General features: G+C 38.9%; 1 protein-coding gene across 1 annotated transcript; it reads right to left on the bottom strand.

The window, feature by feature from the left end:
* Positions 1-116: 116 nt before the first annotated feature.
* Positions 117-6532, bottom strand: LOC124193886 (glutamate receptor ionotropic, NMDA 2D-like). Its single transcript, XM_046587876.1, is given in 18 exon segments — positions 117-371; positions 464-654; positions 657-698; positions 781-829; positions 832-876; positions 984-1009; positions 1012-1073; positions 1581-1741; positions 1836-1959; positions 2129-2241; positions 2384-2493; positions 2643-2826; positions 3015-3162; positions 4072-4304; positions 4404-4554; positions 5563-5749; positions 6067-6069; positions 6184-6532. Coding segments are annotated over 18 exon segments (2358 nt in total). The 3' UTR covers positions 117-191.
* Positions 6533-16564: the final 10032 nt, after the last annotated feature.

The raw sequence follows: 16564 nt of genomic DNA, 5'->3' as shown, positions 1-16564 counted from the left end.
ACAAAATCTTATCGCATATACAATAAAACAATTTGACCAGATGATTCGACAAGCGAAACAGACCAGTTATTATGTCATTAGATTTAATTTCATAAAGTTCTCCACCGTAAGCCACAATGCCAGATGTAAATTTCCGATACATCAAAAGGTCAATGAGAACGAACCAACGGTGACGCCCACAGCCAATTACGTCAGTTGCTGCCGCCGCCGAGTTGCTTCTCCAGTTGGCGGATCCTCTTCCGCGTTACATCCAGCTGGAGATTCAGTCTTCGCAAATGCAAGCGACAGATGGCGTCGCGGCAACGATGCGATTTCAATCTGTCCTGCGTTTCGAAAACGGCGTCCCGGAATGTCAGCGACTTGCCCATGTTCTATCCAAAAAATAAATCAGAAGAATTCGCAATGAAGGATGAAGAAGAAAGTACGGGCTATATAATCCGGGCAACAACGATGGTGGACTCACAATCGAAATGAGAGATCAGCAAGCGCCGGTCGTCGGTGATGTCAGATGGGGGCGGATGGAGTGAAAGTAAATGTGCTCGAGACAGAGGAGGAGAAAGGCCAGTCCGATGCTCGAGAGGAGCAACAAGAAGGCGGACAGAAATTGCTCGGTTGACAGCGGCTCGGAAAACTGGCACTCCTCCTTGTATGGCTACAGACGCCGGTTAACCAGAAGCGACGCAAACGATCGACGTCGCCTTTTTTCAACGCGGTTAGATTCACTTCAACGTCAATGGACTATCCGCCGGGCGGATTAAGCTTTTTTCCAATTATATTTACCGTTTTCAATGTATTCCAGCAGCTTTTCGTTGAAAGGTGCCACATACTGTATTTGGAGCCGCAAGGGAAGGCGACACCGTAACCTGTCATGGCGTACTACTCCGCCCGGAAATGGAAATGCCCCAAAATTGGCCGACGTTTATAAAGATCTCTAGCATATATATATCACTTTGACCTTTTCGAAACCTAATTGTGCGACTTACCCACGAGCCGACGGTTAACAGACGACCTCTTCGTCCTGGGCCACCAAATAGTCTAGCACTGCGCCGTCGTAAAGAAAAGCGTCCAATTCACTGCGCAAATTCGAATTGGGATGAGAAAAAAAAAATTTCGGAAACACTCCCGATGACACTATAATTTTCCATTTCTGTCAAGCCATTTATTCCTAGCCAAACTGGATTTGTGGGTCAAACCAGAAAACGAGATTTCCACATTGAATTGATTTGTTCTTTTTACGATTATTGCGTCAAAAGAAACTTAGCTAGCTGTTGTGTCCGAGTACCCATTGTCCATCACACAATGTGTCCTTTTCTTCAGACAACTATTTTATCTATCGAGTCAACATAACTTTCGACGGCAGTATTTTTTTCTCCACCCAGAATGCTCTTACAAAACTATATTATCTGTTAATAAGTATACTGTACAACGCAATTTTCTCCTAATAGAGTAATTGAAAGCCATTTTGATTTTTCCTTCCATTGTTGAAAATAACACTACCACCCCAAGGAGAACACAAATGGTTGCGTTCAATAAAACCAAAAATGGAGTTTCGATCAAAGATCTATTTAGTATACATTTACCCTCGTTTGACAGCTTCGATTCCGGCTCGAATTTCATTGAGATTGTAGTTTCGCATGTGGTAGTGCATCTCCTTGTAGTGCCGGAGAATGGTCGCCTCCGTGTGAGTGTTGGACACGGTGCCAAAGCGGAACGGCGGCTCGTGACTCTTGGGGCTCATCAGCTGTCGGCGCAGACACATACACACAATAGGGGAGCCGATGCAGAAAAAAACCTCTCTCTGAAATTTCCATTCAGAAATTCAAAAATACTAATACCCATGGGTCTTCGACGCAACTCAGGTCGTAGAACTCTTCGCGAGTGATCATAAAGGCCGCCAGACTGGCAGTGTAAATGGCCAGAAACACGACGGCGAATGTGGCCCAGACGTTGGAAATGAATCTGCGTTCCAAGAGATAATAATCCAATATTTGCAAAGTCTTAAGCACACTGTATAAGTGTATATAGTGTGTATATGGGGCGCATGCAAATCAGCTTTCAGGTCTCTTTTCAGACCTGAAATAATATAGAAATAATATAGGATTATTTTCTATTTATATGTCTATCAAACCTCGATGTGAACCCCTTTGGACAGTCGATGTTGACAGAAGCCTGGAAAAGGATGGCCCAGACGAGCCAGTAGGTCCGGAAAAGCGAGAAACGCTGATTGGTCGGAACGCATAACTGTGTATAATAGATGTATAGCCGTGTATAGCATCAGCATCACAAGAAATGTCAATATTTTCCAAACTGGGTAAGAGAGTCTGACTATACAACGTATAGCGGTATATAATACACGTAACTTTATCCAGAACTAGACACTCACCTGCATGTTATATCCGGACGGAGAGAGCCACTCGAAGAGGAAGATGGCCAGGGCGGCTACTTAAAAGGCAACGACGCCGACGAGAAGCCAAGACGCCGTATCGAACGGCTCTGTGTGGCCCAACCGAAAAAATAACACCAAACTGTATAAGCATAAAATATATACTCTGACATTTAGGCCCTCTTTTGTTTGGCGACGATGCACACAGCAGTTATTGTGACCTTTTGGGTTACTGTATATGTTATTATATTAGGCCTACCTAGAAATGCAGTTGGCGAAATGATGCCGGTCCTCTTGGCCACCAAAATAGCGATGCCCGTCTCCATGAAAGGAATTGAGAAATCAGCGACGTGCTCCCGCTCGGCGTTGACTGTCAGAGATGTCATGACCATATCCACTCTGCGATTGGCCAGCGCTCCCATCAGCCCGTTCCACCTTCCATTCTGAGTTTTTGATTTATAGACACGAAGTTATTTTCGGGTTTATACTTCACTCTAAACACAGTGCGCGGTGTAATAGGAAATATCGACTGTACAGGCATCTATAAAGCGCTAGTTATTATACGTGTATATATAAGCTAGAATATCAGCAATATAACCATTGAATGGAACTTTATGTTACTCGATGTTACCACATGAGTGCCGAACTTTGGGTCGTCCCCTCTGATGAGTTCGTAAGTAAACCCGAGATCGTCGCTGAACTTCTCAAGCAGATCGATGCAGAAGCCGGAACAACATTGCGTCACGTTTCGTGCTGGAAACAGCCCCGGACCAGTTTCCCTGGAATTCACCATGAAATTTAGATGTTAGATGGGCGGACAACAGATAACGCCCGCCTTCGTTAACAGAAAACCCGACAAAGAAAATGACTCTCGGCCTATATCTCGTTTAGGCAAACTTTCTTTACTATTTGATAGTTTGTCCGCCGAATAATATAAGCAGCATTGCTGGATTACGTCAAAGCCAGCAGCAACTTTGTCTAACGTCCGATCTGCCAGTCTAAACTTTTTTTTTACTTAAACAAATCTAATAAGATCAGATTCTGTGAAGGGTTTGTATGTTCTTTTCTGTTATCGCGGGGTTTTTTTTTTCCCGTCTTGAGACTTATTCCGCCAAACATATGTATACGTGATCCGCAAAATCCAAGACGAAAGCATCTAATAAATGGTTTACGTGGATATCTTTCATTTCCTTTTCCCCCTCGTGAATAGGAGGAAGAATTTTGGAAACTAGCAATTTACTCTGTATATATTCAGGATATATTTTTTTAAATTATTATTCGTCTCTTTGAAGAGCAAAATCTATACGGAGAAGAGGCGGAAATAAAGAATATGAAAGCTGAGAAATCATACGGTACTATGGTTGAGGCATAATGCAACTTGTATTCTATGATACACACACCTTTTGAATATAATAATAGCTAGGTTCTTTCCATTCGAATGTAATCGCTGAAACGTCTCCTAGCATTATTCTAGCGTCAGCTCTTATATTATTATTTCCTTTGTTTACCTTTTCCGTTGAAAGAGAGAAATCGAGTTATCAACTTATCACCTACGCGCGTTCTGCCAGGCGAGTGAACTTATATATAGGGCAGCCTCTGGTTAATCTACTGTACTTATAGTACACAAACGGTTTTTGAAGTCAACATTGACCAGACAGTTGACAAAGTAAAGGGGACAAGAGTCTGACCCGTTCAGCGGAACATGGTTGCCCACGCGACAAGGTACTCCATGGCTGACAGGATAGCGACCGCTAACCGGATCAGGCGGCACGATGCTGATGAACGGCGGCTCCTCCAAAAAGGCAACTTTCAAGTGGAACTTGTCAGGACCGTCTTCAGGTGATGGTACGTGACTGTGACCGGGCCACACGATATCTTGGATATCGAGTCCATCCTTCTTCCACGACTGCCAATGGCCAATCTTTTATTTTTTTTTTTTTTACAATTAAACACCAAACAACAAAAAAGCAAATAATTAATTTGCCATAAATCTGATTAAGCAAAAAAGCCGACGGATTACTTGTCTCCACAGAAGTTCTCTACCGGATCCACCGCTATTACTCGGTTGTGAATTGACAATCGTCAGCTCGACTGAACTGCGGGTACCGTCAGCGTCGAATTCCAGCGACGGCCTGCCAGGATCGACATCAATCCGCACATTTTGAAGATATCTTTGAAAAAAATGAATGAAAAAGGGGGAAAATAAGGTTATCGAGAAAATACTACCCACGCTCCTGAAGTCAAATAACAAACCATCCTAAGGTTATGTAATAATAATAGCTACAGCCGGTCCCCTTTTTTCTACATTCCATTGCGTTTTGCCGCTCGCTTTCCCGAAAGGAATTCCGCGCAATAACATAATACTATAGGCGAATCCCTGACTGGCACGGCAGGAAAGCAAAGTTGCTCTTTCCCAAGTATTTTGTTTTTCCTTTTTCTCTCAATGGTCTAAAAAGTAAAGCCTTATGTCTGGCCGCCCCCTAGCTCTCTGCTTGCTGGGGTATTTTTAAATGCAATTTTATTTCCAAGTTAAATCATTGATGCTTCTATATAACGGTTAAAAAACTTGCCCATCTCAAAGGCTCAGAGATAATCGCATTGTGTGTATCGGCCTCTGTATCGGCCACTGGCAAGGCATTGTGTGTTTGCCGCCACACTTTCCGTTGTGTTTGCTCTCCGCGCTGGAACCGAGAAAAGGTGAGATATCCATATGCACACACTATATCCAGTACTAAGGCGCGCGGTTCGGGTGACCGTCAATGCGCGTCAAAGTGGGGTTCCTTTTTTTATTCTCCGTCAATGAAATTTGAAACGCTGTCGGACAGCTTTTAGGCTCGAGTACTCGGCTTAGACATTATATAGGGATCTATAGCGCACCTGATAACAAAGTTAAAGTTTATTATTCGAGCATTTCTCATCCATTTCGGGAAATTTGACTCTTTCTTTTTCTATGGCCCAGTACAATAGTAATGAGCCTGCAGGCTCATACGACGAAAACAGCGCCATCGCTGTTGTCGGAGCAAAAGAAAGACAGGGAATAATCCGATAAACTTTTATTAGACTCGTTTGATTATCTTCGGTGTTTATGGCACTGAAAATTAAAAACAACTAGATATCTGAAATAAATTTTGCGCTGATAGCGAAAAATCTACAACGACACGGAAACGGATGGAACTCACTTGAAGAGCTGCTCGCCTTGAGCCCAACGAGATGACGTGGATGTCGAGTCTTCACAGGAAACCTTGGGGCTGAGCAGGGTCGATGCATTCGACTCGCGGTGAAAGCCCTCCACTCCATTGACAAAAACTTTGAGAACAGTTGATATGCTCTTGGTCAGCTGGTTGTCCGTCGTCTCGAAATGAACACCTGCACAAATCAAATGTATAGTGTCCCTAACTGTTCTCATTATGCACACGCAGCCGGCCGGGGGGCAGACACCGTATAGATATCCCTTATAAGGTCCCAATCCCGGATGACATTTTGAACGAAAGGAGAGATGACAATGAATGAAACAAAGGGAAACAGAATAAATTGGACGCTGCTGCTGCCGTCTTACAAAAAATTGTATCGAATTCCACCGAGAATTCAATTAATGGGAGCGTTTTGAAAGACGCGTTTTACCTACTGATCCTCTCAGCCGTACGGATACTTTCGGTACCCACTGTATATATCCAGTCTATTACAGTCTGCATATAATCACAATACGTTATTATGCTTAACGAAAACAGTGCCTTAGCATTATATTATATGTACCAGCTCTATGGCTTTCTATACGCGAACGATACGACTTTATCATAAACCTTGACGCGACCTTAGTCTAAGCTTAATGGCATCACGCTGGATGGACGACGACGACGACGATGGTTCAAAGGGAATCGGATGTGTGTCGGAAGAATTAATTCGATCGAAAATAATCCGAAATAATCGCGATGCCATACAATCCAGCAGCATTGATTGTACCTTTTCTAATCCGGAGTTGTCGGCATTCCAGGCGACGACAGGAATTCGCAAGTAGTTGGTCAACTGCTGGAAGTACTGGGCGGCCGCAATGTTACGTCCGTACAGTTCCGTGTTGGACAGGAACAGGATGGCCGAGACGTTGCGCTTCAGGAACGTTTCGTATACCATATCCAGAATATTTAGCTGCATGGAGCAACTTTTTTACGGCTAATAATTTTTAAAAATCCTTTGAGGGTTGTGATTGCACAGTAGTTCTTGATCTACTGTGTAAATTTGAATAAAATCGGAGGTTTCATCGCGCCACCGATTTGTGGAGTTGGCGCGGATTGACCCTGATAAGCTTTGAAACAAAACACTTTTTTATCAATTCAAGGGTACGGCTATGAGAGGCTGTTTCTCAGTATATTTTACTGCTATGTGTACTAAACCAGACGCAAACTTTTTGATAATCCACCCAAAAATATATTTTTCATCAGTGATACCAGTACACACTACAGTGTCCTACTGAAATAAATTTGAAATCGCCGCGTACGATTACGGCGTTGCCGTATGGGAAATCTATGGCGTCTCTGTCAAACTGAACAACAAAATATCGTCTGGTTTGATTAAAACGACTTTTAACAAGCGATCCACGATTCAAGTAGACCGGTCTTATAGCAGAAGGTCTTATATATCGGCCTTCACATTAGACCCATTGCATTTATACAGGCCTTCATATATAGTGAACCCAGATTTCTTATTGGCCGATGTATAAGACCTTCTGCTGGCTTCCACCAGGAGCGCAGCGGACCGTACGAAAAAATGGCTGCAAGCCAGGGAGGGAAACAAGCTAAATTATCCTTTCACTAAATCAGTCATATCTCACCCAATAAAAAACGGAAAGAAAATTCCTTTTGGATTTCAATGGTTGAGTATGCAATAAACCTTTTTAAAAAATTAGTTTTTTCCCTAGCTCCCCCGCTTTTCCCAAAATGGATGTCAAAGCCCCCCTACTTTCTGACAAAATTCAAAAAACCCATACTTTAGAGCTAAATAACTCCTAAACGGGTAGGAATTTTGTCATTCTGCAAACGCAGGTAAATCCGGCGTGCAAAGACAAACATGCCTATATTTTGTTTATATTTTTAAGGCCTTTTCCGGATTTAGATCTGGAAAGCCGCTCCGGGATTTCGGTCTACTTGAATCGTGGATCGCTTGTTAATGATGTCTGGTCTTACGACATTGTGTTGTATATGATTTGAACTATTTTTTGGTATGTTTATGACACTGCCAACAAATATGTGAAATTTCACCAAAACCCCCTATCTTTAACTTTGTCTGGTTTTATGTTTGCGACGTGTAAAACGTCTGGTTTTGTAGTAATAGACTTATCATTATTATTTCTATCAAATGGCATAAGTTTTTTTCTTGCCAAAGAAAGTGTTTTTTTTTGCATTTCACGCCGACTTTGGCAACCTGTCACGCTTAGACGCGGCCACTCTGGTGGACCAGACGTGACTACCCCACCCCCATCTTTCATATTCCAGCTTCAAACCTTTTGCCAATGAAAATTTGCATCATTGTAGGCTGGCTCCTGTACTAGTATTGTATGCAGTGGTTGCAGAGTTTCGAAATTTATGGTGACGTTTTTCTATGACACAATTTAGTTAACTTGAACAAAGTGACAGGAAAGCTATAAAATATTTACCAATTTTTACGTCTAATTGACGTTGAACCCATTCTTTCAGCTCTATGAGAAAAATTTCCAGATTTGTTTCATTAGGGAAAGAGGGTAATGCAATTAAAGCTTCCACATGCAATTTGGCTTTCATATGCTGCTGGTTATTCTATTTTTCAAGACAGGTAAATAAGTCTTGTAAACTTTCAATTCGTTGTTAAGGAGATCTATCTTTGTGCAGGTTATGAATTGTGGTTGGCGGTGGAAAGGTTGAAAAGTCGTAACTAAAAAAACTGAGAGTTGCTCGTGGAAGGGAATATAATCAATTTATGATAGCAACAGAAAAGATAACACAAGTAAAAGAACAATCAAACATGCACAGAGGCAGAAAGACAAGAAAAGCAAAAGCTTCCGAAGTAGAATCTTAATACTTTTGCTTTCGTGCCTGGAATAGATTTGGGGGCCTATATTTTTGGCCAGTTCCCGTATATAAAACCTGCATTAATTAGGTTATCACTCAACGGAGAACAGAAGGTTTTATGAGATACTTTTCAGGGTTAATAGGCTTCTTTGCATCAATTATGTTTCCGGGAGTCTCCTCATCATCACTTTTAAAACCTGGCAGCGGAAATGAATCAAACTTACAACTGGTTCTAATTTGTGTGATAGGCCTAATAGTTATAAGTTAATCTTGGAAATACGGGTGGGTTATTGAGGTTGTAAGCCTTATACAAGGGTTGGCGATCCTTCAATTCTGGTGATTGGAACCCTGGTGATTCATATGGGTGCACAGTAATAAAAATTTTGCAGTACCTGCGTTTGATTATTTGCATAACTTGGATGTAAAACATGAAATTTAGCATCAACATTTAAAACTTAAAATTCAGTAAAAAAAAGGAAGCCTACTTGACATTTTGTATTTTGAATGGTTAATGCATAGACTCAACCATGGCCTACTCTATGGTTAAGGCCTGTAGACTTGTATCTACTGCCATGAAGGCGAGAGGTGTTGCCAAATTCCCTATCCTTGCCCGGGCAAGAGCCATCAGAAGAAACAACGCAGAACGCGATGCAACGGAGGACGGGTGCTGATTCTCCTACCACTATTAACTTGGAGAAAATGGGTAAACCCAAATAGCTGGCCACGAGCCAACCATTGTATTGAGCGGTAGATATCGCTGCGTAGTGGTTAGCTTTCCGTTGCTCGCATTGTAAGTTACGAATTTCTTTAGCTATATAGATGGTTGGAAACTTCAATTGCCAGGTCCCGGGTGTATTGGGTGTGGTTTGCGAACTCGATCTCAGCCCGTGTTATGGTAACCATGAGTGCGTCGTTGGAGGTTGAAAGGTTAGACGTAAGACCAGGAGGCATTCTGATCAGTGCGTTTTCACCTTCAGGAATTTCACTTTGAAGTAACTCCACGGTGATAACTACCTTGTCCATCCCTTCCACGACTCGGAAAGGGGAAGATTCTTTGGCCAATGTACAGACGGACACGTTTTTGGGGCGGTATATGAAGTCGAGTTGTTTGAGAGGGTCCCTAACTGCAAAGGTGGTGAAATTGTTTTCGGTGTAGCGTACTCCCGTACCTCTTTCTAGTACTCGTAGCTGGCATGGTTTAGTTTCCTTCCATGTATCATCCCATACCAAGGTGACTAAGTTGTGTTGAAACGAGCCCATCGCCTATCCAGGGACGTTACCGAAAGGAGAACTAAGGATGCAGTTCGGGCATTCAGATTGGAGAGTTACTTCCTCAAGGCGTCCTACGAACCTCTTACTCCTCCTACTAACCTAACCTAACCCATCGCTACTTTTGTGCAGACAAATTCTTTATGGCAAGCCAGGCCAGGCAACCTGAGAAAATAAATTGAATATTGATTAAATCTCGTTAGAAACATAGACAAAATGAAAACTTTCAATTTTAACTTTTCCGGATTGGAATGAAATCTCCGTTTTGGAGAATCTAAGATGGCCATACTTACTCACCATCTCGGTGATGGTATGTAGGTCTCCCATTTTATCTAGGGGGTAAGAAAATTCATTAGAAACAAAAAACAGATTTGGGACTTACCACTATATGGCAGCAAAAACAACAAAATTCCTTTCTTTCCTTTTTTTTTGGGTGATTTTGGGGATGTTCAACTGGGTACCACGTAACAGATTCTTGTTCCCTGGCAGGTTGAATGTTAGAAGAACGGTGATAAATTTCAAAATATGGTCGAGTGAGACGGAATAAACGGCGACGGTCAGAAAGGTGACCGGAAAGACGGGGACCGGAAAGCCGGCAACGGAGAGCAATTTGATGGGACAACCACAGAGGAGGACGACTAAAATTTGGAGTCACTAATAATGGCAGGAAATGTGAAATCTTTGGGATTTAATTTCACTTTGAAGTTCAATACAAGGCAATGACCATTCTTGAGATGCAGCACTTCTGATGAGGTTGGATAAAAGTACTTCAAAATAATTAGTTAACATTCGCCCATTGGGAAAATACACCCAGTTAAAGAATATCCCCCATTCCCTCTTGGCCCTGTGCAATGAATGCCTTCAAACTTCCTTAGAAAACAATCAATTCCTATTGAATTTGAATCTGACGTATTAAAGGACGCTTCAATAATGGCAACTAAGTAATTGCAGGTTAACCAATCCGTTTTCTGCAGGTTCTTGATCACCTGGACAGACGGAATAAGAAATGTTAAATCCAATGAAGGTGAAAGGGAACATTCATCCAATTTTACCACCCAATGTTTAAATTGGGGTGTCTAAATTTGTAAAGTACCTTGCTGGTAGCACATGCCATAATGTGTGGTAAAACATTTTGAAAAAACAAAATTATTCTCATTTTGATTGACTGGGAGGTTGAAAGATGAAGCTTGGAAGAAATTTTTTTTTGTTTTATTGAAGGTTGTGTTTAGAATAATGGGAGGTTTCTCTTTTTCCTAAGTTCCAATTTAATGGGTTTTGAAAGAAGTAAGTCCTCTATTTCTTTTTTTTTTCAAAGATCTGGTTCACTGTAATGTAAAAGGATATTAGAGTGTAGGGTGTTCAATATTTTTTTCAGGGCAGGCTAGCAGGCTGCATTTTTGAAGTTGGTTATAAATTTGAAAGAAGTTCTGGAATTTTTTGTTTGTTGCAGAAATGCTTGTTCAAATTTGAAGATTATTAGGAGTTGACTGTTGTTGACCATATTGCGGAAATTATTGAGCATTCTCCTAGCTTGGCGCTTGAAAATGAATTTAGTGAATGAAATTCGTCGGCTTCGAAGTGATTTTGAGTAAAGGGTTGCATTAATGCGTTGTAGTGGATTTTTGGGAGCTGGGTTTAAGTAAGCTTACTTTTTAGTATGGTTCCAAAAGGATGATGTTTTTAGAAGTGATGGAAACCGTGTATCGAAGAAATTTTGAGATTTTGATGGTGTGCTTACTTCATAAAGGATATTAGTATCACTAATGAGAAGGATAATTTTATGAATTTCTTATGGGTCAGAAACTATGAAAAAAGATCATCAATGAAACGTATAGAAAGATAATCAAATATAAGGGTGGATTATCAATAAGTTGGCGTCTGGTTTTGTACACATAGCTGTAAAATATACTGAGATAGGGGAGACCGAGGTCATTTGGTATACGAGGTAAGATGCTCTTTCCTGATTTATTTAAATACAATTCCAATTGAGCTGATTTTTAGATAGCCAAATCGAGTAGTTTTACAAAAAATCATGTTTTCATCTAGTTACTGATGGTTTGTTGCTAAAAATGTAGATTTGCAGGATAAACTAATTTTTTACTTACAAAGTAACTTTTTCCAGCGATAGTAATTTTTCTCCCACGTATTTCGTTATCAACTAATATTTTGTAAAAAGAAAACTTATTATCTTGGCTAAAATTTGTGTATTTTGGTTTTTAAAATAAAGTTTATTTACTATTTCATTTTAAATTTAGAATCTGGATACCTACCCATGGGGTAGATCGGACATTTATTTTCTGGGCAAGTTGTCCCATAACATTGTCTTCTAGCTGGGGTAAGTTGGCCCATTATTATCGTCGTTCAAAAGTTCGCATTTTTCTCTTGGCGGCCAACTTTCCCCTAGTAGCGGTGGCGATTTGTTCCTTAAAGCAAAGTGATAAATCACTCATTATCACTGTTTATGAGTCATTTTATCGTATTTTTTCGACGCTATATTTCAGATAAGATAATAAGCTTTCATATTTTAAAATATTTTACCATTCTGGTAAAAATTACGGGCTGCAGGGCCGGGTGTGTAAAAAGTGAGCCAAAAAACCCCGGTCTCCCCCTACAGCCTCTCATAGCCGTATCCTTTAATTGATAAAACATAGTTTTGTTTCAAAGCTTATCATGGAGTTAGTAAATACAAGAGTGAGAATTTCAGAAAATACGTACTACTTATTTTAGGAAAGAAAAGTTATCCGTAAAATCTGGTAGAAACTTCAATGCAAGTTTTCACGGGAAAGTAGGATGGGTTACGTCGGCAATATAACCAGTAAAGAATACTGCAGTAAGGGTACGGATAGCAGCTGTTGAAAAATATTTCGATTGTCTTTAAGAGGGCCATGGACGAGTTTGAGTAGATGGCTTGTTAATTATGTTATATATTTATTCAAAAGGTAAGTAATGGCCTCGTTGGGTATACCAGGAAATTCTTACTTGTTGCTTTCATGTTTTATGGATTTTTGGTAAATAATAGAAATTAGAGTCGGTAAGGGGACGGTCGCAGATGGCTTCGTCTTCAGTGGGTTGAGGTGGAGGAGCGAATAGATTTTCAGAGGTAGCACAATTTGTTTGCTTAAGGTTTTTAAATTTTTAAGTGAATTCCTTTTGAGAGAGTTCTCTATACTTATATTGATCAGATATGTATGTTATATTGTCATGTCTGTTGGCTTTATCATAATCTGCAACATTCCATATAACAGTGTTATTACGTCTTTTATTAACTTTTAAGATATGGAATTGTGTGGAATTTGAGTTTCTCAGTTTCAGAATTTTTTTGTCATGGAACAAAGAAGATGGGACAGTATCAGGATTATAGAGTTGGGATAGGGATTTAATGATTCTTTTATCATGAACCCAGGATAATTGGTGTTGGACGGTTCAAGTATTTTCAATAAAGTTTGAAAGCCATTCTCTCTGGTAATGATAAATTTCGGTTTTAAAGAAAACGATAGGTGTGTTAATTTTTTTATAAGGTGCGTGACGGCTTCTGAAATTAAGCTAAAACTGAGTTGGAAAGTTTGAAGATCATTGGTTTGTAAGTCAAAGAAATGGATGTAACGAAGTTGCGGCATGAGAGTTCCTGTTAAGTAAAGTCCCTTGGGCTTGTTGTTACCCAACTGCGATTGCAAAGGAGGGTTAAATCGCTGTATTTGTTGTTGTGGGATTTGTTCAGGCATCAGGAGTTGAAAAAAGGAGTTTTCATCTGATTGCAGATTTATCATCTGATTGGAAAATTGGTTTTTATTGATGGTTAAATTAGGTAATGTTAGTCTACGTCGTCCATTATTAGGAGAACGTGATTTTTTGACGATCTTGTCCTGTATTTCTTGCCTGATCCGGTTTATGACAATTTATGGTTAATTGCGTTATTGAGAATTGAGTGTTTCCTTAACTTCGGTTTCCATTCTTGAAATGTTTCCTAGGGGTAGTTGGTAAGTGATGAAGACTTGTTCGGCTGGGAGTGCATGTTGGATATGGGCTGAAATTCCAGTCTTAAATGGTTTGTTATTATAAATTCTAGTTGGATCAATTTTTAATTGTTACATTCTGATTCCATTACCCTCTGGGTTAGATTTGACAGCGGTCTTAGTTATTCAGGAATTGAAGTCATCTCCTGTGAGATAAAATTGGGCTCACGGATTGTATATGTTGCGGCTGGATTTGCTAAGTTCAAGTAAAAAAAAAACAGTTAAGGAAAAGGGACATAATTTTACCATGGGATATTACTGAGAAAAATGAAGGATTGGTTATTATATTCCTGGTAAATCTGAGTGTATCCCTAATCCACGTTGATGATCATACTAAAAAATAGAAATAAGTTTGTTTGGGAGGGTGGAATAAAGTTTAAAGGATTGGAATGTATAAAGTTACTATGGTTTCTGTACATAATGTAAGAAAAGAGGACAATAAACGTAGACACAATGCCAATGATGCCATAAGTTGACAATGGTTTTTTACAAGTTTTTGGACGAATAGAACCTTCCCAGCAAGCAAAAAATATACAGCGAATAACTTTTTCCATAGTTTAAAATTTACAATCAAGAAATTTGTGGAGGTCTTGAACGATTAATTCATGGAGTAAGGATGAGCGAAGAGGAGAAGGGGCGAAGAAAGAGAGAGCATTTATTAAAATAGCAAACCAGGGATACATTAATACCCATACGTGCTGGTCGAATGAGGCAGTCCAGCTACCTCATATCCCAAAACGTTACGGTACGAGCGTTTCTTATCATTACTAGGCAATTAAGCTTAGGCAAGGAACACTAGGGAACAATTTCTAGCACTAAGTCCCCTTCTCAAGTCCCCTTTCCAAGTCCCATAAAAACATTTATTGAAACAGCTTTGATGATCTATAGTTCTACTACCTACATACCTAATGAATAAAATTTTGATATGGTAAATAATTTAAACAAATCATGGCAGTTATGTCTTAAGGACTCAAAGCCCGGCGTGGAAACGGGCCTCAGGGTGAACAAGAAATTTTGGATCTGGCCAGACTCGATCCAACTTCACTGAAATAATGATTGGTTAATAATGCTTAATCTAAGCAATAAAACCCATAAATAATGCACATTAATGGATTTGCTTTGAAATTCTTCATCGATTGATGTACAGTTATTGTTAAATAACGAAAAAATATTTGGTTTCCAAAACTTTTATAAAAACGCGTCTGCTGTTCCAAGATTCACAGTTTTCTTCCAATTCCTTGTAACGGAATATTAAAAAAAATCAAAATATTGAGAAAATCTTATTTATTATTGTAAAACTTTTCATTTCCTATCTTTTGGTATAATTATATAGCATTAGTCCACTTCTACTCTAGATATTCTTTAAGGCGTGATTTTTTCTTACAGCTAGCATAGGGTCTTAATTTCTTGTCCGTAAGGGACATTGTGATATTTGATAAGTTTTTTCGTTTAATCCCAAGTATTACAAGGTTCCCCTTTCAGTCAATTATAAAAAAATATTCATCAAGTAAACAAATAGCTAAGTGGCAATTTTCTTGGATTTTTCTAGACTCGATCCAACGTCATTGAAATAATATTTGGTTAATAATGCTTTAACTAAGCAATAAAATGAAATAACTATTTTTTTTTTTCGAAATTGGATGTTCAAAACACGTCTGCTGTTCCAGAATTCGAAGTTTTTTCCATTTCCTGGTAACGAAATATTTCAAAAAATACTCAAAATATTGAGAAAACCTTATATATTATTGTAGAGCTTTTTATTCCCTATATTTTGTATAATTATTTATAGTATTAGTCCTTTTTTAGTCTAGATAATCTTTACGGCGTGATCTTTTCTTACAGCTTGCACAGGGTAAACATTTTTGGTCCGTAAAGGAAATTGTGAGAATTGTAAAAATTTATTGCCTAATTCTAAGTCTAACAAGATGCCCTTTCGCTCATTTATAAAAAAAAATTCATTAATTTCAAACAAATAGAAGTAGCAATTTTCTTGGATCTGGCCAGATTCGATCAAACGTCACTGAAATAATGTTTTGCTTATTATGCTTAAACTAAGCAATAAAACGCATAAATAATGCACATCAATAAATTTGTCTTGAAATTCTCCATCGATTGATAAACAGACATTGTGAAATATCGAAAAAAAAAATTTATTTTTTTCAAAAACGCGTCTGCTGTTCAAGAATTGGAAGTTTTTTTCTATTTCCTGGTAACAAAATATTTCAAAAAATACTCAAAATATTGAGAAAACCATATGTATTATTGTAGAACTTTTTAATCCGTATATTTCGTATAATTATTTATAGCATTAGTCCACTTTTACTCTAGATATTCTTTGCGACGTGATTTTTTCTGACAGCTAGCATAGGGTCTATATTTCTTGTCTTTAAGGGATATTGTGAGATTTGAAACAATTTTTCGCTTAATCCCAAGTATTTCAAGATGCTTTTTTGGTTAATTATAATAAAATATTCATCAATTTCAAACAAATAGAAGTGGCAATTTTCTTGGATCTAGCCAGAATCGATCCAACGTCACTGAAATAATGTTTTGTTAATAATGATTTGACTTAGCAATAAAACACATAAATAATGCACATCAATGGATTAGCCTTGCAATTCTGCGTCGATTGATCTATAGACATTATGAAAAACGAAAAATGTGTTTTCTTTTTAAATTTGTTGTCCCAATACGCTGTTCCAAAGTTCGTTTTTTTCCACTTCCTGGTAACGAAATATTTCGAAAAATACTCAAAGTATCGAGATAATCTAATGTCTTATTGTAGAACGCTTTATTCTCTATCTTTTGGTATAATTATTTATAACATTAGTCAATTTTTGGTCTAGATAATCCTTTCTGCG

This window comes from Daphnia pulex, chromosome 5 (assembly GCF_021134715.1).
Source record: "Daphnia pulex isolate KAP4 chromosome 5, ASM2113471v1".
NCBI lineage: Eukaryota > Metazoa > Arthropoda > Branchiopoda > Diplostraca > Daphniidae > Daphnia > Daphnia pulex.
Note: the sequence above shows the minus strand (reverse complement) of the source record. Positions and strands in the feature narration are given on the sequence as shown.